The 24,794-nt window shown below is 41.0% G+C and overlaps 1 protein-coding gene and 1 long non-coding RNA gene across 4 annotated transcripts in view; one reads left to right on the top strand and one right to left on the bottom strand.

Annotated features, from left to right (window-relative positions):
* Window positions 1–22,658, top strand: part of cfap96 (cilia and flagella associated protein 96) — a 38,699-nt gene extending 16,041 nt beyond the window's left edge. For 2 of the 3 annotated variants that reach the window (XM_079670422.1, XM_079670424.1), the window contains one exon: window positions 21,830–22,658. In XM_079670422.1, coding sequence (XP_079526548.1) covers window positions 21,830–21,884 — 55 coding nt within the window. In that variant the 3' untranslated portion in view covers window positions 21,885–22,658. Of the gene's footprint in view, window positions 1–1,095; window positions 1,223–1,431; window positions 1,569–1,651; window positions 2,718–2,814; window positions 3,149–21,829 lie in introns of those variants that run through there. The other variant, XM_079670423.1, reaches the window with a different exon arrangement.
* LOC307032448 lies at window positions 15,419–20,816 on the bottom strand. Its single transcript, XR_013806258.1, has 3 exons — window positions 18,535–20,816; window positions 18,282–18,414; window positions 15,419–16,219 (listed from the first exon to the last, which is right to left on the bottom strand). It is a non-coding gene; the product is annotated as an uncharacterized lncRNA (long non-coding RNA).
* Window positions 22,659–24,794: the final 2,136 nt, after the last annotated feature.

The following is a 24,794-nucleotide window of genomic DNA, read 5'->3' as shown; positions in this document are numbered from 1 at the left end:
AGATGTGTGCAATTTAGTTTCCTATCCATGTGAACATGATTTAAGTGGAGGGAGGACCTAACCTCCTCTAGGGGGGTCCGGGGGGCATGCTCCCCCGGGAAGATATTTTTTTTAAATGTTGAAGTTAAAAGCATCAATCTGGTGCACTTTGAGAGCAACATTAAGAGATCTATGGATACATCTCTCAACACCCATATGAAACAGAACTGTAAGCAGATTTTCTTTTTCTTTATGGATATTTTACAAATCACTCCCCTTTCAAACTGTATTCTTGTTTATTAATAACAACTTTTTTTTACTGTCATATTAGTATTTTATACCTGTTTACTTTATTTTCTTATTTTTTTATAACTATAATGATCATATAAAGATGTGCCTTTACCTCACTGGTTGGAGAAAAAGCTTCTTATATTTGTTAGCATAGCTAGCTAACCAGATGCTATTAACAACAAAGTTATTGACTGTATGATCAGTATGACAGATGAACAGATCGCCACTGGGCTTTCAACGAGTGATGGGACGAGCAACACTGGTGCGTCAGCACTGTGCCGAGAGCCCAAGAGTGAAACCCCGTATTGGTGCGTGTATTGCTTTAAGAACTAATCACGTGACCGATACAGGAAGTGTATCGGTTGAATTTGTTGCGCCAAAGTGTGTTTATAAGGTATCAAACTGCATCAACATGTCGTGGGTTTGTTGGATGGAGTTTTGCTGTTGCGTTATAATGGATCGTTCAAGGAAGTTTTCCCCAGTGTGGAATAATTTTGATCTTCTGACGCTAAACAAGGTAAATCTTTTTCTCCTTTGAGCACTGTTTACTGTTAGTTTTTCCATTATATACCATATGTTTTTTGGGTGGCGCATTGCATTCACTTTGTCGTCACAACGTCACCTGTGATACATATGATAGTCAGTGAAATAGCCTTACAGTTGCTTTATTCATATTATCTTGTTATTACGAGATCCTGATAGATACCCTATGTCATTGTCATTTTTCTTTGACAAGTGAATGCAGTGCGCCACCTTAGTTTTTACTCTGTTCTGGTAAGTGGTTTGAATAGTTTTCTGATAAATTAAATGTTTATGTCATTGTAGGTGAAGTATCGGCTCTGTTCTACGGAGCTATCTTACATCAATAAGAGCACTTCATAAATGCTGAGGCATTATAGAGCTCTGCATGGTGGCGATGAAGAATCAGCAGATACCCGTGAGAATACCCCAGGTATGTTGACATGTTCTCCTTATTAACTTTACAGCCCTGGTGGTCTAGTGGGTAAGATTCAGAGCTCACTCCCCAGTGACCTCGGTTCAATTCCCGATCAGGGAAGTTTTCCTCTATTGCATTTCTCTGCTAGATTAACATTGTTTGTAAAAAAAAAAAATACAGACCTTAAATAAGCTTTTAACTAAATATTTCCTTTTGGCTTGCAGTTCCTAAGCAAGCAGTGGATGAGGCAGTGGTCAACATGATCATCAAAGACTGTCAGCCACTCAGCTTGGTTGAAAATTAGGGATTCAGGGAGCTCTTGAAGCTCATCATACTCTCGTATGTTCTACCAAGCAGGAAGGTATGTTTAAGAAAGGTTATTATTATGTTTTTGTACTATATAACTATATTTTGGTATAAGAATATTTGTATGGTTATTTTCAGACCATCAAGGATTTGGTGAGCCAGAGGTATGAGAAGGAAAAGGAGAAAACAAAAAAGGACCTCCAGAGCGCCGTTGCTGTTAGTTTAACAGCTGATATGTGGACATCCATGAATATGGAGGCATATCTAGCGGTTACTTGCCACTATGTGGACAAAGAAAGCCATGAACTCCATACGTCAGTCTTGGGAGTGCAGCATTTTCCTGAAAAACACACTGCTGAAAACATGGCCACAGTTAAAAAGAGCCTCATGGAGGAGTGGGGCATAGCTGCAAAGGTCAGGTATCTTGTCACTTATGCAGCAGCAAACATGATTTCATGTGCTCGGATGCTGCAAATACGCCATACCATTTGTATAGCCCATACCATGAATTTAATGGTGAGGAAATCATGTGATCAGGTCGAAACACTTACAGAAATACGCAACAAAACACGACAAATAGTGACGTACTTTCGATCGAGCACTACTGCCAAAGAGAAGCTCACTCAAATACAGCAGCAGCTGGGAACACCGGTCCATAAATTAATCAATGAGGTGCCAACAAGATGGAACAGCACCTACCACATGTTTGAAAGAATGGCTGAGCAGAAGGAGGCAGTCTGGGTGTCACTGGCCTCATTAAAAAGGGACATCACTCCACTGACTACGGAAGACTGTGAAACCATTGAAGAGATGCTCAGGGTGCTTGCTCCTTTTGAACAAGCAACAACTGAACTGTCTGAGGAAAAAAGAGTCTCTGGGTCAAAGGTTATTCCCATCCTGAAAATGGTCCACGTTGAGCTTCACCGTCAAGCGTCAACGGTGAGAAAAACAGCTGCTAAACAGCTTGCAGAAAATCTGAGAAAGCGGCTAACAGAATGCATCTCTAGCATGGAATCACTCAGTGTGATGACACTGGCAACACTTTTGGATCCTAGGTTCAAAACAATTGGATTCGTCAGCTCACTGAAGGCAACTGAAGCTGTCAAAAGACTGAAGTTGGAGTGTGCTGACCAAATGAGGAGCCAAGAGCCTGACCCAGCAGAAGAAGGGCCTAGCTCTTCACATGGATCAGAACCCAGTTCAGGTATGAAAACACATTTCTTTCTGTTTATTTGTATATTTCTGTGGCACTTTGTCATGTGATAATATACTTGTGATTATTATTATTATATTTTTTTTAGGGCACAATCTCTGGGAAACATTTGACATGGAGGTTGAGGAGAACAAGAGGATCTCTAATGCCACAGCTGATTCGATACTAGAAGTCCAACGCTACCTGGCAGAAAGCAACTTACCCAGAAAACAAGACCCATTGCAATATTGGAAGAGCAACAAAAGAGCGTATCCACACCTTCATGAACTTGCACTGAAATGTCTCTGCTCACCATGTTCATCTGTGCCGTGTGAGAGAGTATTTTCTAAGGCGGGGGAACTGGTATCAAAGAGGAGAAATCGCCTTGGAGCAAAGACACTACAAAAGCTGTTGCTCCTCAATAAAAATGCATAAACAAATCACTTCTTTTCTCAAGTATTTTATTTCATATGATTGAACAGTTAAGTTAACAAAATTGTGTACATAAGTCACAAATTGTAACTCTGAATTGTAACTCAAATTTGCTAAATTTTACATACCAACTCAGTTTAGCATTTACATAAACAAGGAATTTCTTTACCTGCAATGATTTTCTAACAACTGCAGGGGGCACTATTGGGTGACCGGCGCAGTATCAATACAGTGCCGACACAGTTTGTATAGTGTGTCAATACACTCCTTAAGGTATCATTATCCCATCACTACTTTCAAGTAAAGACACAGCCACGCAAAAAACTGCGACATGTGTACGGCTCCTTATGGGTACTGAAATGTGTGAAGTCCCTGCCCGGAGCGACGTCCTGGTGCTCTCCGGCTGCTCTAAACCCCTGTTGGACGAGACATATACCACGTGATGGGACGTTAGGCTCGTGTTGTGTTCAAGGACCCTGACATTGGCCAGGAAAAACAGGCACTCGCTTGTTTAATTATTTTGCGGTCTAGATTTCTTACTTTTTTTTCTTTTTTGCGTGCGTTACCTCGAGGGCCGTATCAAATTGTCTCGCGGGCCGTATACGGCCCGGGGGCCGGAGGTTCCCCACCCCTGCTTTAAACTGTAGATTAATACTGTAACAAATTAAATCTCTACCAAATTCACACATGAATAAAAACTCTCAAAGAATAATTTCTAAACATGATAAAAAGATTCAAGAATCTGTTCTACTCTGTACTTCTTGACTCCAAAACAGCCACTGCTTACAGTGTAGTGAATATTTCCATCATGTCTCCCCCTTTATCCCACAGTACCCTCAGTGTGTTTAGGATTATTTCCTCATTTTATTTTAATAGTTTCCTCTTTACTGCTATTTTTAATTTACCAATTGATTAATTCATGGGTAATAAATCTTTTTATCTTTACTTATTTATCAAGTCAATTCAATTTCTTTAAATTTGGTTATTTTTATGTGCGTTTGTGAACAAGTGTGTTTATGTGCAAACTCACTCATTCCGGTTTCCTTCCCGTCTCCTCTGGTTTATCTCGAGCCGTGACCCCGGCCTCCTCACATTCTGCTCGACCAACTCCTCTGATTCTGACTCCTCCCCCTTTTTCCATCAGCTCTTGAATCTATCCACTGTAACTCTTTTATGCAGCCATCTGCCCAGTTTCATCTGCAGCCCCCATCATGCCACTGTTCTTGTACTGCTTTGCATTTCATCTCCTCCTTTACAGTCTCTTTGCTGTTTTATGGAGCTTTGGTTCTGGATGCCACAGGTGGAGATAGTTCTGGATGCAGTTCTGGATGCAGTCTTGTTGTTGGTTCAGCTCTGGTTCTCTGTCTGTTCGATGGAGAAGCAGCAGTCTCCTGCTTGGGTTAGGTCTCTGTTTGCTCAGGCGGATCGGGGTCTTAGCCGTCTGACAGGCAGAGAGAGAGAGTCCAGGTCTCGGGACGCATTACCTACAGGACTGTCTCAGAAAATTAGAATATTGTGATAAAGTTCTTTATTTTCTGTAATGCAATTAAAAAAACAAAAATGTCATACATTCTGGATTCATTACAAATCAACTGAAATATTGCAAGCCTTTTATTATTTTAATATTGCTGATTATGGCATACAGCTTAAGAAAACTCAAAAATCCTATCTCAAAAAATTAGAATAGTTCCTCAGACCAAGTAAAAAAAAGATTTATAACAGCAAAACACAATCAAACATTTGAAAATGTCCATTAATGCACTCAGTACTTGGTTGGGAATCCTTTTGCACGGATTACTGCATCAATGCGGCGTGGCATGGAGGCAATCAGCCTGTGGCATTGCTGAGGTGTTATGGATGCCCAGGATGCTTCAATAGCGGCCTTTAGCTCATTAGCATTGTTGGGTCTGGTGTCTTTCAGCTTCTTCTTCACAATACCCCACATATTCTCTATGGGGTTCAGGTCAGGGGAATTTGCAGGCCAATCGAGGACAGTAATGCCATGGTCAGTACACCAGTTACTGGTGGTTTTGGCACTGTGGGCAGGTGCCAGATCATGCTGGAAAATGAATTCCTCATCTCCATAGAGCTTTTCAGCAGACGGAAGCATGTAGTGCTCTAAAATCTCTTGGTACACAGCTGCATTTACTCTGGGCTTGATGAAACACAGTGGACCAACACCAGCAGCTGACATGGCTCCCCAAACCATCGCTGACTGTGGGAACTTCACACTGGATTTCAAGCAACTTGGATTTTGCTCCTCTCCAGCCTTTCTCCAGACTCTGGCGCCTTGACTTCCAAATGAAATACAAAACTTGCTTTCGTCTGAAAAGAGGACTTTGGACCACTGTGCAACTGTCCAGTGCTTCTTTTCCTTAGCCCAAGTCAGACGCCTCTTCCGTTGTCTTGAGTTCAGAAGTGGCTTGACCATGGGAATACGGCTATTGTAGCCCATTTCCCGGACACGTCTGTGAACAGTGACTTTTGATACCTGGACTCCAGCTTCAGTCCACTGTCTTTGAAGCTCCCCCAAATTCTGGAAGCGACTCTTCTTCACAATGCTGTTAAGGCTGCGGTCATCTCTCTTGGTTGTGCAGCGTTTCCTGCCACATTTCCCCCTTCCAACAGACTTTTTGTGGATGTGCTTTGAAACTGCACTCTGTGAACAGCTTGCTCTTTGAGAAATTTCTTTTTGTGTCTTACCCTCCTGATGGAGGGTGTCAATGACGGTCCTCTGGACAGCAGTCAGATCAGCAGTCTTCCCCATACTTGTGATTTAGTTTACTGAACCAAGCTGAGTGTTTTTCAAGGCTCAGGAAACCCTTACAGGTGTTTCGAGTTAATTAGACGATTCAAGTGATTCGTTGAACACCCTACTAGTATACTTTTTCATGATATTCTAATATTTAGAGATAGGATATTTGAGTTTTCTTAAGCTGTATGCCATAATCAGCAATATTAAAATAATAAAAGGCTTGCAATATTTCAGTTGATTTGTAATGAATCCAGAATGTATGACATTTTTGTTTTTTTAATTGCATTACAGAAAATAAAGAACTTTATCACAATATTCTAATTTTCTGAGACAGTCCTGTATAGACATTTTAGCACACTGAGGTTAAATAAATCCCACCCTTTCCACTCTGTCTTTTTCTAATCATACTATCTGTCTTGGTTGTTAAATGCCATCTTAACAACAAAATGAATGTCTCCTAATGATATTACAGAACTCCTTTAAAAAATTTATTTCAACCATTTGTCACATATTTACTCAAAACAACTTTTTCAGTAAACCATTTTCTCCTATAAAACTCACATATTTCAAGCTCCATATATTTCACACAAGAAGAAGATCCCCACATATTCCCCAATATTTTAAATCCTACTGTTACTTAGGACAACAGTGAAAACCAGCAGAGAGCATACTAACAGATCACAACAATGTACATTGACTCAAGAGTAGGCCTATGTTTTCTTTCTATTATAATTATTAATATCATCACTTTTATTGAACACTTATTCGTATTATCTAAATGCCCTGTCCATAATCCAGAAATGCAAATTGTTTGAGTGTAAAAATGTGTTTTTTTCTCTATCTGTTTACACTCTAAAGATGCTTTGAATTATTATGGATTAATTACTAATCCCTTTTGTACTTCTGATCAAAATTATTTATGTGTAATGCTTTAAATATACAAATATGTGTTAAATGTAATAGTTCTAAATGTGAACACAGTGGTTCTAGATCTGACTAAAACTACCAGGAATGAGCTTCACTTCTACCACAATACCTCAACATTTTAAAAATGTTTTATTCTCACATAAGTTGAAATGCCCTAAGCTGTCCCTGCCATCATTTTAGGATAATATAGTAAGTCCATAGGAAGGAATGAGACAATTACGCTGTCGTAACTCACCTAACGTAATCACCCTTTTAAACCTATGCCGTCTTGACGGGCTCTCCGTAAAAAGTCTTCACTTACTATAAAATATTACTTTAGATCCAATCACTTGCCCTATTCTTCGTTTCCCCCAACCCACAGCCTCCACACGGCGGTGGAGCCTCACGGCGGAGGATTTAATCTCTTTTCTGATAAGGTCCCAGACTCTTATCTTTAATTAATCTATAAGGTCCCAGACTCTTATCTTTAATTCTATAAGGTCCCAGACTCTTATCTTTAATTCTATAAGGTCCCACACTCTTATCTTGAATTCATCTATAAGGTCCCAGACTTTTATCTTTAATTCTTAACATAGGTCCCAGACTCTTATGTTGATCACTAATTCTTAACACAGGTCCCAGACTCTTATGTTGAATTTTTTAACACAGGTACCAAACTCTTATGTTTATGTTCAATTCTTAACATAGGTCCCAGACTCTTATGTTGCTTTTCAATTCTTGTCATAAGTTCCGGACACCTAAATCATGTGCACACTTATCAGAAATATATCCCTTGCTCCCCCCACACCTCAGTTGTCTCATATGTTTTACATTACCTCCTCTGTTCATCCACCAACACTCACAGTTCTAACCGTCCTATTCTACCTATGCAGAATTTTGGTAGTTATACAACAGGCTTCTGCTTACCTTTTATTTTGGCCCTGTGAGTATTGGTAGGAATCCGGAGGAGGTCTCCGCCGTCCTTCAGTCCCTCGGACTCGAAGACGGGAGTTCCCAATCGTCTTTCTGGAACCACGTCGTGGGTCACCATTTTGTTGGGTCCAGAATTCCAGAAAAGACAGACAACTTCTAAGTTTAACTATTTATTGTAAAGAGAGCAAAATATATATTTTACTTGGCCAAGGACTCATCACGTCTTTGGGAATCACAGGCAGCAAAGCTGTAATCTGTAACCACCAAATCCGATAAAGAGCCTCGAACCTCGTGCGTGCATACATTTTATTACATAGGGCGTTGCCCGTACATTTATGATTGGTCAAGACTAGCTGAAGAGATACCGCGGTTTAGACTTGGTTCTCTTTGGTTGGTGCACAGACTCAGATAGAGTCTCTTGGCAACACGATCCTCCAATCAGCATTCGGCCGGCCTGTGGAAGTCCCTCCCTACTCTGGCTCTGTCATACGTAATTTGTTTTCTCTAACGTTTCTTCAAATATAGTGGGAAACCATAATGTTGCTTCCTAGCTTTGCGGGGGAGCGCGGCTCCCATTCAAAGTGAAGGCTGATGCGATGTGCTGTTCTGACTACCTCTTTGTGTTCTCTCAGTCTCTGCACTCGACCTTGTTACTTTCAATATTGCAAGCTAAACACTTTCTCATGTAACTTTTCCCTTCGTTCCTGTCCACCCCATCAAAACTTGGGGGAGGTGATTGGGTCCATTTATTCCTAAATCACAGCACATACAATGAGCACAATAAAAATCGACTCCACACCGGCGGGCATGTCTGATGCTCGACCAACAACGAATCACATGAATCTCCCGCCCCGGACTCACAAGCAGCGGTTTGGTTGGCTAGAGCTTGTACTGGCATATGATTCGATTGGCTGACGCTTCCGTTGTTACGCTTTGCTCTCACAATGCAGTTCAGCCGAAGCGTGACGTCACCCAATTCAAAGTGAGTGGGCAGAAGCGTTGAAGCTTCAACGCACGCCGCCGTGTGTAAACTCCGTAATCCTAACCCAGGATGGGAACAACTACAAAATATGTCAATCACTTTTAAAAGTGTGGTAAATGAAGCCACATTACATTTTCACCCTGAATGAGAACCAACAACCTCCGGTAGAGGCAACATCTGTTTCCATACCCAACACACTCTCACTCCATAAACGTCCAGGAGCGACGCTTGGTCAGGGTCCCGTGGCGTGCAGTTGGGACGCTCCTATGCTCCTTCAGCTTCATAAAGGAACGCGAATAGCTTTCAACTGATTGCAATGTATTCCCATCTGCGGCGGGATTTGACGCTCATGGAAGCACGGCATTCATTTGTGTCGGCTGCCCTTAAAGGCAATGTGAGCGTCCATTCCCATTGGATAACAGATAATTGTACACCAGGAAGTAAGTATTCTCCTTACTGTCAATTGATTTGACAGTGATATCTGCACTACTCATCAACTCAAAAACACCAGATTATCCTTGTTGATTAAACGACATTGATAGGTTTTGTGAACATTTTCTTGTTGCCCCAGCTGGTCGACACCTCTTTTAGCAGAAACAAAGGCTACATTAATGTATTAAATCGATTGTAACACACGGTTCGGCTGCATTAAATATGAAATATCTGTCGTAGTTGTATATTTATAGAGCCCTGATGAGAAACATGAGGGCTTTGTAGAGACAAACAGGAGGAAATGCCGCCAAACTGAAAACGTGACATGGATCCTAAATATATCAGCAGTTAAACAACATCTTACATTTCTTTTCACACAATACGCCTCCTTGCAGTATCAACAATAATTCGGCTGACTTTTATATTTGATCTAATTGTTAGATTGATTGTATTTACACCATAACGGTGCACAGCTGATAGAAACGGGCACCTGGTGGTTAAAGCGCGTTATTGCATTTTTATTATTTTTATTATTAGATAGTAATAGAATCCCTAGAAAGTATATTCATTACTCGTTATTCTCTACTAATAGTTAATTAAAGACTGTATATAATTACTATTTTGCACATCCCTTTCAAGATTTCAAGATGTTCTAAGGTTTATTGACATATCATAGTATACACAACTACGGTGTATTTGTATTTGTATTTATTTATAGAAGGACCATGCATACAAAAACATTAATCTCAGCAAAGAGAAGAGATACAATATGCCAGATTATAGCTAATAGCTCATTTCCATCTATGGTTCTCAGGCAGGTTCATAACAATCAATAAACAAATAATGACATTGCATGATCTCTATCAGTCAAACAATTTTAAAACCTGATTTAAGTACAGCTCAATAAATTAATACATAGTACACTGGAAATACACTTACATGATCTGCTTAAACAAGTGCTTAAACATAGCAATGTTAACTATGTTTAAGCACTTATTTGAACTGATATTATACATGTATTATTCTCTTATAAGATGTATGTAGATAGTATAAGAAATGTGCATAATATGACAGTTTAATGGTGGAGGTATACACACATATTGATACAGTAGACGTCTTGTAATGCACTGTTGAGGAACCTGCGACCCAAGTTTTTAATTCATTGCATAACTACACCGCAGTTGTGTATATTACATGACAATAAACCTTAGAACATCTTGAAATCTTGAAAGGGATGTGCAAAATAGTCATTATATACAGTCTTTAATTAACTATTAGCAGAGAATAACGAGTAAAGAATATACTTTATAGGGATTCTATTAATATCTAATAATACAAATAATAAAAATGCAATAATGCGCTTTAACCACCAGGTGCCCGTTTCTATCAGCTGTGCACCGTTATGGTGTAAATACAGTCAATCTACCAATTGGATCAAATATAAAAGTTAGCCGAATTATTGTTGATACTGCAAGGAGGCGTATAGTGTGAAAATAAATGTAAGATGTTATTTAACTGCCGATATATTTAGGATCCACGTCACGTTTTCAGTTTGGCGGCATTTCCTCCTGTTTGTCTCTACAAAGCCCTCATGTTTCTCATCAGGGCTCTATAAATAGAGAACTACGGCAGAGATGTAATATTTAATGCAGCCGAACCGTGTATTACAATGCCGTTATGTGATGACTTTCAAAGAGAAAAGCAAGCACACTCGGAATAATGTATTATTTTATTTTTAAAATATGTTTTCGGATTTCACATTTTATAAACACCAAATCCCAGCGTGCTTTGCGGCTAAATCGAGCTGAGGATCTTACCTCCGCCTGTTTCCGGTTTCGTATTTCGTAAGGATGTATTTTCTTGTACACACATTCCTTCACATTTCAATTTTAATTTACATTAAATTATTTCGTGAGGCCTTCTAACACGTTTCTAAATATAACTACGGTTGTAGTTGAAGAGTTTGTAAATTAACATGAACCGAAGCTGTTGCCTGGCAACGCAATCACACAACGTCACGTCCGTTAATTCCACATCCACCTGGATTAACATCGATTTAATACATTAATGTAGCCTTTGTTTCTGCTAAAAGAGGTGTCGACCAGCTGGGGCAACAAGAAAATGTTCACAAAACCTGTCAATGTCGTTTAATCAACAAGGATAATCTGGTGTTTTTGAGTTGATGAGTAGTGCAGATATCACTGTCAAATCAACAGGTTAGTTGCACAAGATGGCGTCTATCAACTTCCGGCGGCTGGGTGTGAGCCTGAGTACTTCCGGTCTTCGGTGTGGAGTTGTTTGGGGAGTTAGAGAGAGAGAGAGAGAGAGAGAGAGAGAGAGAGAGAGAGAGAGAGAGAGAGAGAGAGAGAGAGAGAGAGAGAGAGAGAGAGAGAGAGAGAGAGAGAGAGAGAGAGAGAGAGAGAGAGAGAGAGAGAGAGAGAGAGAGGAGAGAGGAGAGAGAGGAGAGAGAGAGAGAAACGATATAGTCACTGATAGATAGCATAGATTGGAAAAGTCTACAGTTAAAATTGAAATTGAGCAATTTTATTTCTCTGAATGTTTTTAAAGCATGTCTAAGTGAAATGCTTTCTGAAACTATGTTGATAAGTATGATATCCTCTATTGTTTGTTTTTATGTTGTTTTATGTTTCATGTGGAACTTAAATTGCTGCAGGTCTCCCTTGTAAAAGAGATCTATGATCTCAAGGGACCAATTTGAATAAATAAAGGTTTTGAGGTTATAATTCATTAGTTATATATAATAGTTATATTCATTAGCCGATTCTTTTGAAAATGAAAAATGGAAAATGAGCCAAACGCAGCAGCATTTCATTTCATTTCATTTCAAACCTTTATTTAGACAGATTAGTCCCTTGAGATCATCGATCTCATTTACAAGGGAGACCTGCATCATTTAGTTCCACATGAAACATAAAAACAACATACAAACAACAGAGGATATCATATTTACATATTCAACATTTACAAATACCCAGAGTGTCAGAAAGCATTTCATTTAGACATGCCTTAAATACATTCAAAGAAATAAAAATGCTCAATTTCAATTTTGCCTGTAGACTGTTCCAAGCAAGTGGAGCTGCGCACATAAAAGCTGTCTTACCTAAGACAGTCCTTACTCTTGGCACATCTAACAAGACTATATCCTGTGATCGCAGACAATAGCTGCTTGCAACTTTCTGCTTTATCAATGAACAGATATAATACGGGAGTTTGCCCAACATAGCTTTATAGATAAAAGTGTACCAGTGACTGAGCCTCCGTACAGTGAGTGATGGTAAACCTGCCTTGGTATACAATGTACAGTGATGAGTAAGTGCTTTACAGTTAGTGACAAATCTCAGAGCACTATGATACGCAGCATCTAGTTTGCTTAGGTAGTTGGCAGGTGCATTCATATACAGCAGATCACCATAGTCCAGCACAGGTAAAAAGGTCACAGTGACTAGCCTTTTCCTGGCCTCAAGCGAGAAACAGGACTTATTCCTGAAAAAGAAACCTAGCCTAACCCTCAGTTTTTTAAGCAGGTTATTGACATGAAGTTTAAAAGAGAGACAGTCATCAAGCAAGATACCAAGGCATTTGTAACAGGCAACAACTTCAAGTTTTGTTCCTTGCGTTGATACAATATCTAAAACAGGCTCTGGTGACTTTTTAGCTTTTGAAAAGAGCATTATCTTGGTTTTATCCACATTTAAAAGAAGCTTTAGTTCAGAGAGCTGAGTCTGAATAATGTTAAAAACAGCCTGTAATTTAACAACCGCCTCCTGAATGGAGGGACCTGCACAATACATCACGGTATCGTCCGCATAAAAATGTAAAGTAGCTTCATCCACATTTTCACCTAAACTGTTGATATATATGGAGAATAAAAGTGGACCTAAAACAGAACCTTGAGGAACACCATTAGCAATGTTTAACCACTCAGAAGACAGCCCATCAAAGTGAACACATTGGGACCTTTCAGAGAGGTAGTTCACAAACCACCCCACTGCATGGCTGGATATGCCAGTACTGAGTAGCCTCTGTTTTAAGACACGATGATCAACGGTGTCAAACGCTTTGGAAAGGTCAATAAACAGAGCTGCACAACTCTGTTTATTATCTAGCATACTAGTAATATCATTTACCACTTTCATTGTTGCAGTGATGGTGCTATGTTTCTTCCTGAAGCCTGACTGATGTTTAGACAGGATATCATTTATACATAAAAACTCCTTTACTTGTTCACTCACAAGTCGTTCGAGCACCTTAGCCAAAACTGACAATTTAGAGATTGGCCTATAGTTATTTAAAATAGTTGCCTCCCCTCCTTTCAGTAGAGGCAGGACATAAGCAGACTTCCATACTTTAGGAATTGTATTTGTGCTGAGGGAGAGGTTAAAAAGAGAAGTAAGAGGTGGAGCAATAAAATCTGCAGCTATCTTTAAAAAGAAAGGTTCTACGTTGTCCGGGCCAGCCGGTTTCTTAGGATCTAACTTGGATAAAGCTTCATGGACAATACCAACAGTTAAAGGAGTAAAACTGAAAGGGTTTTCCAGACCACATTGTTCAGAGTCAAGGACTGGAGCGCTCACAGAAGCAGAAGCACAGTCAGTGACAGAATCAAACAGAGAGCCACAAGAGACAAAATGCTTATTAAAGCAATTTAGCATGGTGGCCCTGTCTGATATAATGCCAGATGCTGTGGTGAGGTACGGAGGTAGCTCATTTGGGATATCACCAGTGGAAATCGATTTTATGGCTTTCCAAAATTTACTAGGATTATTCAGGTTTTCTGTGGTAACTGACAAATAGTACTTTGACTTAGCACTTTTGACATTTGAAGTAAAGCTATTCCTTAGCTGCCTAAAGCGTAGCCATTCTACCTCTGAGCCTGATTTCCTAGCCTTTGCCCAGGCATTGTTTCTCTCATGAAGGAGACTGGACATTTCAGCAGAAAACCAGGGATTGTTTCGTCCCTTCACTCTAAATTTACGCAGAGGTGCATGTTTATCTATAATTTTTATAAAACCAAGATAAAAATAAGACCATGCAGTTTCTACATCAGCACACAGATCGATTTTTCCCCAATCAAAATCAAACAGATCATGTAAAAAACCCTGCTCCACTAAGTGTTTTTTATCTCTCTTTGTGATGATGCGTGGTTTAACTTTTTGGACCTTAGTGTCCCTAATTGTGGCTACAACACAGTGGTCACTCACATCATTAGCAAATACTCCCACAGATGAGTATTTATATGGAACATTTGTTAAAATTAGATCAATTAAGGAGGATTTATTTGGGGACTTAATATTTGGGCGAGTAGGACTGTCTATAATCTGAGTAATGTTCAAAGAGGTACACAGGTTTTTAAAATCCTCTGACACAGAAGTTAACCAATCCCAATTAAAATCACCAAGCAGCACTATTTCCTTGTAGGAAAGTTGAGATAACAGTTTTGCCAATGAAGATAAGGAGTCCTTGACAGCCGAGGGGGCCCTGTAGCAACCCACCACCATGACCTGTTGACCCTTTGTTACTTCGACATTCACAGCTAAAAATTCTAGTTGTTTACTAACAGATTTGGAAACCATTTTTGTTACACAAAACTTATTTTTGACATAAATGGCAACGCCACCACCTTTTTTAGGACGGTCAGTGCGATATACATTGTAACCATTTATGTAAATGTCAGAGGCCAAGATCGATTTGTCTAGCCACGTTTCTGATAAGACAATGACATCAGCATCAGTTGAACTCGCCCAAATACGGACAAAATCTAATTTAGGTAACAGACTGCGCACATTTAAATGAATTAAACCTAACCCCGATCTAGAACTAAAATCAGCAGGAGTAGCTATTTGACTAAAACTACCAGGTGGACCCGGATTTGGCTGTACATTTCCTGATAGTAACAACAATAAAAATACCAAGCACCTTTTCCTCTTAATCAACACACATACATTTTCAGCTGTTCTAGAGTCACCAGCAAACTTCGCAAAAGTGAGATTAGAGTTCAAAAAACAATTCTGAAGGACCATTGTGGCAGGCATGTGAGAAAGACAGACATTTGACGAAATGAATGTCCGCGACAGTGCAACTAGCAATTGTTTGTGCAACCCATCCGAACCTGTACAGGGGATGTCCACTGCGGGCGGCAGAACGGACCCGCATCCAGCAGAATTGTCAGGATGACTAGCGAACTTCTCCTTGTCCAGCACAGTCAAAAAAAACAGTGCATTTGGATGCACTTAAACCAAAACCCAGGCAGTGATAAAGCGCACCATTTGTAAAGGCAAACTATCCTTTAAAGCAGGGTCAACAAATAATCTCCATCGCCACTTAAAAACACAGTATCTAATATAAAGAGTTGCGTGAATTCCATTCAAGGCAAGACAACTTTATTTACTTAACACATACAGAGGGTCAATTCAAAGTAGTTCATTCACTGACATGGATATGGCGCCACCTTGTGTCATGTTTACAAAGAAGATTATTGACATTAGGTCTGGCAATACAGTCAATCATTATCCTGGTGATTATTTCGCTTATTTTCCCTTCAAAGAGTCATAATTCCCATCACTAATTGCTGCCCAGGCTTGCCCATGCTTTTACCAGCGGTCCGTTCTGGTAGTTGACCAGGAAGCAAGCCACATTGAAGAGCTCCTCAATGCTTCCACACACAGAAAGTGGTATGGCTTTGTCAAATAGTTTGTTCTCTTTGACTCTTCTGATGCACCTCTCCACATGGACCCTCAGACATGCAATGGATTGAGTCTGCCTGACATCCTCCCTGCTCATTTGGGTTTTTTTGTGCAGAAAGGCAGGCCGATACACTTTACACTCAACCAGATTGTCCACAAGGAACCCTTTGTCGACCATTATCGCCATGTCTGGTGTGAGCAGGCTCACGATGCCAGACAGCTTGAAGATCTCCCGGTCACTCAAAAATCCTGCATACAGGCCAGACGAAAATAATTCTGCTGACTGTGGTGCGGTGAATGCTAAACCCTTCTGCTAGATCCCTCAGATGTAGGCCCACTGACAGGTGCACGAGGAACAGCAGCAGCTCATCTATGGGTGGAAGTTTTTGTGAAAACAAATAAGTGTTAGACATACTGTAGATACTGTTATAGGGGAGACCGGGTACAGTTGTAACACATTTTCCTGGGGTTTGTTGTTCTGTGTGTGTGTGTGTGTGTGTGTGTGTGTGTGTGTGTGTGTGTGTGTGTGTGTGTGTGTGTGTGTGTGTGTGTGTGTGTGTGTGTGTGTGTGTGTGTGTGTGTGTGTGTGTGTGTGTGTGTGTGTGTGTGTGTGTGTGTGTGTGTGTGTGTGTGTGTGTGTGTGTGTGTGTGTGTGTGTGTGCAGGGGCGCCGCAAGGGGGTGAAAGGTTAGGACGGTTCTAAGAGCCCGTGACTGACAGGGGCCCCACACATTTTTAGAACATTAAGAACAATTTTTTAAGTAACCTTTCATCAGTCATCAACAATTAACATTAATATAGAGTTAAATTGATAATGTACTCACTACACTTACGATTCATTTCACTTTTTTTCTGCCAAAGGTTAATTATCCAAAGCCTCTGTACACCCCTCTCTATTTACATGTAATGGTTTGGTCCTGCCTCCAAATGCTGTGCGGCACCGCTCTTTCTGGCAAAGAGTGAGAGCATGTGAGGAGCAGGGATGTTAGTACTTACGTGTGTGCCATGTCTCAACCACTCACAAAGTCAGGCTTTCAAGAAAGAAAAGAAAGGAGAGAAAGACAAGAGAGAGGGACTAAAGGGCGACAATATGTCACCCAGTTTTTCAAAAGAAAAGGTGGGTGGTCCATGGTGGAAATTAGTCTGTTAGCTAAGCTTAGTCCATTGTAAATAATAATTGTAATGTTTTGCTGACATTAAGTACTGTTAATATCTTCACAGAAAATGAAGAGGTTTTTCATTTCACTCCTCTTTTAGCTGACATTTAATAAATGCAGGTACATTTTTTTGCAGCTATTCATACTAAATCAGTTGTCCCTCCTCCTGGTGCCAGGACCAACAGATCCATATTCAGGCTCCGCAGCGCTGTCCCCCCATAATGCTTTGCAGTCTTGCAAGGCTGGACTTCAAGGACTTGATCAGTGGGCTAGGCGCTGGACTCTTGGTGAGTTTACGGCTGAGCAAGGGCTCGCAATAACTGTTGAAGGGCAAAGCTATGGTAGCGATATTGGATCACACAGAAGACGCATGATGAGAAAAAGACTGAGAACAGGTAATAGGCTCTAATTTAGCACCACCATCAGGCCTTTTCACTTCCATTTCCGTTTTGTTGTCCGTTTACACTTTAATACCCGCTTATTTTGTAGTTGGTATGTATTTTATTTAATAAAAAAATCTGCTTCTTATGTTTGTTTTTTTGTTATAGCATTTTATAAATGATAATATTGGTGTTAATGTTCACTTTATTTTAATTTGAGAGGTCATGTATATTTAAGTTATATTTATTTAGATTTATGAATGTTCCATTCAGAAATGTTATTAAAAAGGTATGTACACCATAAAAGATGACTATTGAGATCTATTGTCAGGAATGTTAGTCTTATATCAAATAGTGAATTCTACTGTAGAGTGTTGCACGTCTGCCCAGTGTTATATGTTCACAGCTCAGTGTCAGTAAGTATTGTGCGGTTAGTATTGGACTACAAGATAGAGGCAAGCCTGAACAGGTAGAGTTATTTAAAGCATAAATGAGTGGGTTGGGTTCTGGAGGTGTGGTTACAACAATTGTGCTTGGTTGGCGTGGCCTGGGTCTGGGTCTGTGGTGGGGCCCAATGTGATATCTTTTAATGGGGCCCAAAATCCCTGGGTGTGTGTGTGTGTGTGTGTGTGTGTGTGTGTGTGTGTGTGTGTGTGTGTGTGTGTGTGTGTGTGTGTGTGTGTGTGTGTGTGTGTGTGTGTGTGTGTGTGTGTGTGTGTGTGTGTGTGTGTGTGTGTGTGTGTGTGTGTGTGTGTGTGTGTGTGTGTGTGTGTGTGTGTGTGTGTGTGTGTGTGTGTGTGTGTGTGTGTGTGTGTGTGTGATGCACTTGTTAAACGGTGGTATAGTGCGCAGTGTGCATAATTATTAATATACATCCATGCTTGTATGCTGCTTACCGTTGTTGATGGTTGAGAGGAATCCGAGCTGCTGGCAGAGGATGCCTTGGCGTTGGTGATCCGCACCATCTTGGTGTTGGCTGCTGGCTCCACCAATTTACAAAAGGCGAGGAAATGCTTGTATGTGGCAAATCTAAGAATGTAATATCGTTCATGTTAGACATAGTTTTGTTTCTTAAATTAGCTTCCCCAAATGAAAAGTGTTTATCAAACTAGTGGCCAAAACAACATCCTGATAGCCTTACAAACAAACCTTATAAAAAGACCTGGTGTAGAAACGAATGTCCTCGTCCGACCCTGCCAGGCGTTGTATCTCGAAACGAGATCTCAGTTGTAACACTTCCAGCTGGTGTTGGAGCTCCCTAACCTGGATTTTCAAGGCTTCGTTCTCGTCGGCCACCGGATTGATTTGCCATCACTGCCGTCGCTGGATTTACAGAGTAGTCATGATCCGGCGGAGCAAGTGTTTCCACCTCGTACTCAGCTGTCAAGTCCGGGGTGGGACTCTCTGCCCTCGGCCGACGCTCCCAAACATTACTTCTTGGTGTAGGTAGCTCGTAGTTATTCCAAGCAAAGAGAACAGGTTTAGCTCCTTTCTTTACTCTGTTCAGTCCTCCAGCTGTGACCAATACGTCTCCTGGTCGAAAATGCCTACTACACACAAGGGTATTTGTTGTGGGGCTGAAATTGTCCCTACGGACCTTGATCAGCCACTGAGCCTTTACCTCAGCATCAATAGGTAATGAATGGAAACTTATCTCCCGATTATAACGGGACTTTTTTGTACAAAGGGGCACACAGCAATGTAGTGCCGACTTTCTTACCCGCTGGAAGGCCAATCGCTTTTCTTTACCGCTCATCATCTATGCTATCTATCGCTATCTGTATGCTAACTGTATGCTATGTATCTTGCTATCTCTCTCTCTCTCTCTATCTATCTATCTATCTATCTCTCTCTCTCTCTATCTATCGTATGTATATCGCTAACTCCCCAAACAACTCCACACCGAAGACCGGAAGTCCACAGGCTCACACCCAGCCGCCGGAAGTTGATAGACGCCATCTTGTGCAACTACACTACTTGCTGGTGTACAATTCTCTGTTATCCAATGGGAACAGACCCGGCGGCAGACATACGTCTGCGCGGACATTTGATTTACCAGGGCGGGGGCGGGCCCACCCCGAAACTGACATTTCCCGGGAAATCTGAATTGTCAACGGGGGGGGGGGGGGGGGGGGCTCGTGAATGTTGTTACGGAAACAGAGGGGTTTTAGGTTGCCATAAGGCTGTTGACGGTCTTATTATAGGCTACATCCATTGGTTGGTTTTGTGGCACATTTGTAACGCTGTGCCAACTTGGGCAAGCACGCAGGCAAACTTGAGGAGCGCACACAGGGTGGAGTGAGGTTGAGCAATGGAGAGAAAGGGAGAGAGAGAGAGTGAGTGAGGCAGATAGCGTGTGTGCAGCGGTCTGCTTGCGCACAGAGCCGGAGTTTGTGAGAGAGCCGGCTTGAGAGTCAATTTCTCTTCAAAATATAATTGGTTGCCAGCCTCCCTTGTCCCTGGCTGGCTTGCTAGCTCGTTGGTAACGTAACTGATTTCTTCTAATGTGCCTGCATCTGGCGCTGAGTTGCCATATTCCTTTCATGAACCACTTCCTGATATCCATTGTTGCAGATAAATATAAATGATAATAGCCAAACTAACCTAGCAAGAGTAAACTGACAGGCTGCTGTGCCGCATCTCACTCAAACACCCACATGACTCAACGCAGCGAAAAACCAGTCGCGCGCGCAGCCTTTCATTCAGAATTTCATTAAGAATTTCATAGCAAAATATTAAACTAATCTTTCAACATAGTTTAAAACAAAAATAAATATTAGGACAGAGCCCTACAAATAACAACCATAAACATAATAATAAAACAATTAAAATGTTGTATTCAGCCCTGATTAGAACTGCGAGCCCAAATCCTGGATGGATGGGGCCCGCCCATGACGCCGGGTCTGAATGGGAATGGACGCTCACATTGCCTTTAAGGGCAGCCGACACAAATGAATGCCGTGCTTCCATGAGCGTCAAATCCCGCCGCAGATGGGAATACATTGCAATCAGTTGAAAGCTATTTGCGTCCCTTTATGAAGCTGAAGGAGCCTAGGAGCGTCCCAACTGCACGCCTCGGGACCCTGACCAAGCGTTGCTCCTGGACGTTTATGGAGTGAGAGTGTGTTGCCATGCCACATGTGTGCTTTCCCATTTTCTCAAGATATCCTGAAGGCTTGAAGAGCCTGTGTGACAGCCTCCCAACAACTGTTGTGCAATGAAATATTGGGCTACTAGTCATCTCGAACCGTCAGTTTAAAAAAGAAGGTGCGATATCGTTCCGATAAATATCAATAATTTCGAACATCGCGGGGAAATTCCTTTGACTCATTTTGAAGTTTTGGGGGAAGCCGGAAGTGACGTCAATGCGGGAACGCTTCACTGTGCGGCGAGAGAGCCAAACACGGACAAAGTGTGTTGTCATGCGTAGAAATGGTGAATTACTGAGTTTAGGCACGTTAATAACGTCTTAATGAAGTTGACTACAGTATATTCATATTTGTCAGTGCTTTCATGTCAATTCGGCGAACATATGATACATTAAATATTCGTAAGGATGATGATTTCAAAATCGTTTGTTTGAGCCGGTCTGCATTTCCTGATGAAAAAACAAACCGATGCTTTTTGTAGTTGTAGTACAACAACATGGATTAAACGTGTGGTTTTTTACCACAATGTTGGGGAAATTAATGGATAAAATGCACGGATTATTATTATTATTATTATTCCCACTCCGATCGGGACACTAGGTCCACCGTTTCCCCGCAGCAAAGCTCCCCCCGTTGACAGTTTACGTGAGCTGGGCTGGGTGCAGTGGCGGACTGGCCATCGGGACGAATCCCGATGGGCCGGTACCGAAGTGGGCCGGTTGGATAAGTCACTAGCACATCCCCTACATCCCCCACTCCCCCCGTTGATCCCCCACTCCCCCCCGTTGACAAAAAAACAGATACAACATAAACCGATCCTTCAGCCTCATATGAGCTCTCAGACACGTTCAAAATTAAACTGTCATCACTGTCATCGCTTTCTGCTGTGTGCGCCATCTTGCGTTTACATGCAGATGCTGGGATCCTGAACGGTGCAGCTGGAGCGCTGTGCCCGCAATGACGTCACACATAATTTGGCGGGACTTGAAGAATCCCCGAGAAGATCTAGAAAATTGTCAACATTAAAGGGCAGATTAATGGTTATCAAAGTACAAATATCCAAAATCAGTTCAGTAACGGTTTTCAAGGGGACAATATTTACTCAAATTGATGGGTTTGGATGATGGGGGAAACTCGTGTCACAGGCTCTTTAATGTCTTAATGTCTTGTATATCAATGTTATTGTCAGTTAGCAATGCTGCTGTTGTTGTTGCATTACAAGTATGTGTGTGTGTTAATTAGCTTTACTAAAACGTTTAAAGACATTTGAGCTAAAAGTAAATGTTCTCTTTCAGGAATGTGCACTCTTCAAACTACACCTCAACTGTTCCAGCTGTGATGACCTTCTGACTACATTACCCACACTGCAGAAACTGCAGACCTTACTCTAATCTAATATTTTGATTTGAAGTCTAGTTAGTCTTTTTGTGAGTACAAGTGCTTAATTGCTTTCAGAAGATACTAAAGCATCCTGAAGTAAATGTTACTTGTACTAGTCTTTATAAACAACTATGTTGATGTTTTTTTAAGTAGGTGGTAGGGGACCTGTCTGCGAAAAATGTAAGACCAACACTGCCTGATTTTTGCGACCGTCAACCATAATATTTCTATTATATATAGAACTCTTGAAAACGTTTTTATCCCAACATGTTACAGTCTTTGCCATCTTCAGTGGCTATGACCTTTGGCTTCTTTATTTCCTTTTTCTCATACTCAGTAACAAACAAGATCTGAAATAAAGCTGGAAAAAGTTTCCTTTGTCTTCCATTCTGTGACACAATGCTTTGATTCTGAGAAACATTAGCCGAATGTTGAGTAATAATATCTTATTTTTAATATTTTGAAAAGCATGTTTCATTTATAATATTACATTTCCTCGTCAATATAACATTTTCTGATACATACAGAAGTTATCAGAAATTCAAAGAAAATAACAGTAGGCCCTAGGTTAGGGTGACCAGACTTCCCGTTTTCCGGGGACAGTCCCCGTTTGTATTGGCCTGTCCCCGGTTGAAACTGTACCCGGAAATGTCCCCGTTTTTTAATATACGTTAAAAACACATAGCAAGGTGAAATAAAACGTTTCATGTCAGGAAACACTGGGTAAACATACAGTGGTCAAGCCAGCCCCCATTTTGGAAAACACAATCAAGTCATGGAGGTCCACCGGAAGGGGAGGGACTTCGCCACTCTATAGAGAGCCGAAGTCCCTCCCTTTCCGGTGGACCTCCATGGAACCTTATTTCGGAAAAAGTATGTATTGAAGTCAATGGCGAGATAAAGATTATCTTTCGATCCCGTTTGAATTGTGCCACGAATTACACATATTATGTTTTTCAATTTAAAAGAAAATGTTGCAAATCAAAAAAAAAAAAATGTGTCTTAAAACTGTGAAGTAACACTTTATTTTGTGTGAAACCGCTCTGTTAGCAGATTTAGACTTATACCTTTTGTCTCTCTGCAGCAGAAAGGTGAATATTCTCAGCAGTTCAAGTTTAGCCATTCATCACAGCGTTATTTATTAGATGCACACAAGTCAAGAGACTTAAGGACAGAGAGAGAAGGGGCGTGACTTCCAATGGTCTTATACCCCAGGTAGTGACATCACAATCATGTGCTACAGCGATATCCAATGAACACAGTAGTAGTCGCAGCTTCTTACATAAACAATATGGTACACAGTATTACATGGAGTCATACAATATACATGTCTCTGTATGTTATACGTTATACCTCAACACTCCCACTTATGAATTATGTGCTTACTGTTTACCTGTTCATATTTTAAAGCAAAAATATGGTTCAAATGATTTAAATGTGGGCTTCAACACATTTTACATATTCAAATGTGGACTTTCTCAACACATTTTACACACCAAACATGATCCCTTCAAACTTCCTCAGCTTCAGTTTGGATACAGGCTTGGTCATCACATCTGCGACCATTTCATCTGTAGGACAATATGTAATGTAAATGTAGTGACATCTTTTCCTGCCTTATGGTGGACCTTGGTAAGTGGTACTTAATATCCACGTGTTTATATCTTTGTCTACACACAGGATTTTTAGCAAGGGCTATTGTCCCCTGATTGTCCTCGTTTACGACTGTTTTCTTATACACGTATGTATCTATCCCTTCTAGTAGCTGTTCCAAGTAAATACACTCTTGTATAGTTAGAGCTAGAGCCATATACTCAGCTTCACATGTGGAAAGCGCAACTGTAGGCTGTTTCTTGGATTTCCAAGAGACTAGTGAGCTGTCCTTACTCATGCTCACACAATACCCTGTCATACTGCGTCTATCTGTTTTATCTGAAGCCCAATCAGCGTCACTATACGCCCGTAGGCCTAGTTTCTCGCTGCTCTTTTTGAAACAAAGCTTTTTGTCTGCAGTACCCCTGACATAACGCAAAATGTGTTTTACTGTAACCCAATGTTCATCTGTCAGTTCAGCAAAATATTGTGATAACTTGCTTACCACGAAACATAAGTCTGGACGTGTACAGGTAGTCAAATAAATGAGGCTGCCAACAGCCTCTCTGTATTTCTTCACATCCACCATTTTAGGTGCATCTTCAGTGTAATCTAACTTTTGGTCAAAGTATCTTTTCCACATATCTCTTTTGAGATACTTTCACACAGCCGTCAGACTGACTGAAATCCATGCCCAGAAAATGATTCAATCTCCCCAAATCCTTCATTTTAAATGTTGTGGAGAGCATGTTCTTCACTTTCTCTAAAATCTTGGTGTTGCTGGCTACGATGATAAGATCATCGACCCAGATAGCGATTATTACTTTCCCCTCTTTAGACTCCTTGGAGTACACGCAGTGGTCTGCCGGGTTCTGGTCAGGTTGTTCCATGTAAATGTCATGATCGATGGGTGCATGCATGTAGGCTGTCTTTACATCCACCTGGTGTAAAATCAAATCCTCTTGGGTTGCCTTCTGCATTAATATACGTACACTTGTCAGGTTGGCTGTAGGTGAGAACGTCTCCCTGTAATCTATCCCCGCCCTCTGACTGTATCCTTTCGCTACAAACCTAGCTTTGTATTTGTTGTGTCCGTCAACGTCTCCCTTAACTGAATAGACCCATTTACCCACTGTTTTCCTGCCTTCTGGCAATTTTGTCAGGGTAAAAGTCTGATTGTCTTCTAGAGACTTAATTTCCTAATCCATCGCTTTTCCCCAGTTTTCTGACTCAGTCGATGTCATGGCCTCTTTAAAGGTCAGAGGTACACCGCAAACTACTCTGTAA

This window comes from Notothenia rossii, assembly GCF_949606895.1.
Source record: "Notothenia rossii genome assembly, chromosome: 3".
In the NCBI taxonomy this organism is placed as follows: domain Eukaryota; kingdom Metazoa; phylum Chordata; class Actinopteri; order Perciformes; family Nototheniidae; genus Notothenia; species Notothenia rossii.
Note: the sequence above shows the minus strand (reverse complement) of the source record. Positions and strands in the feature narration are given on the sequence as shown.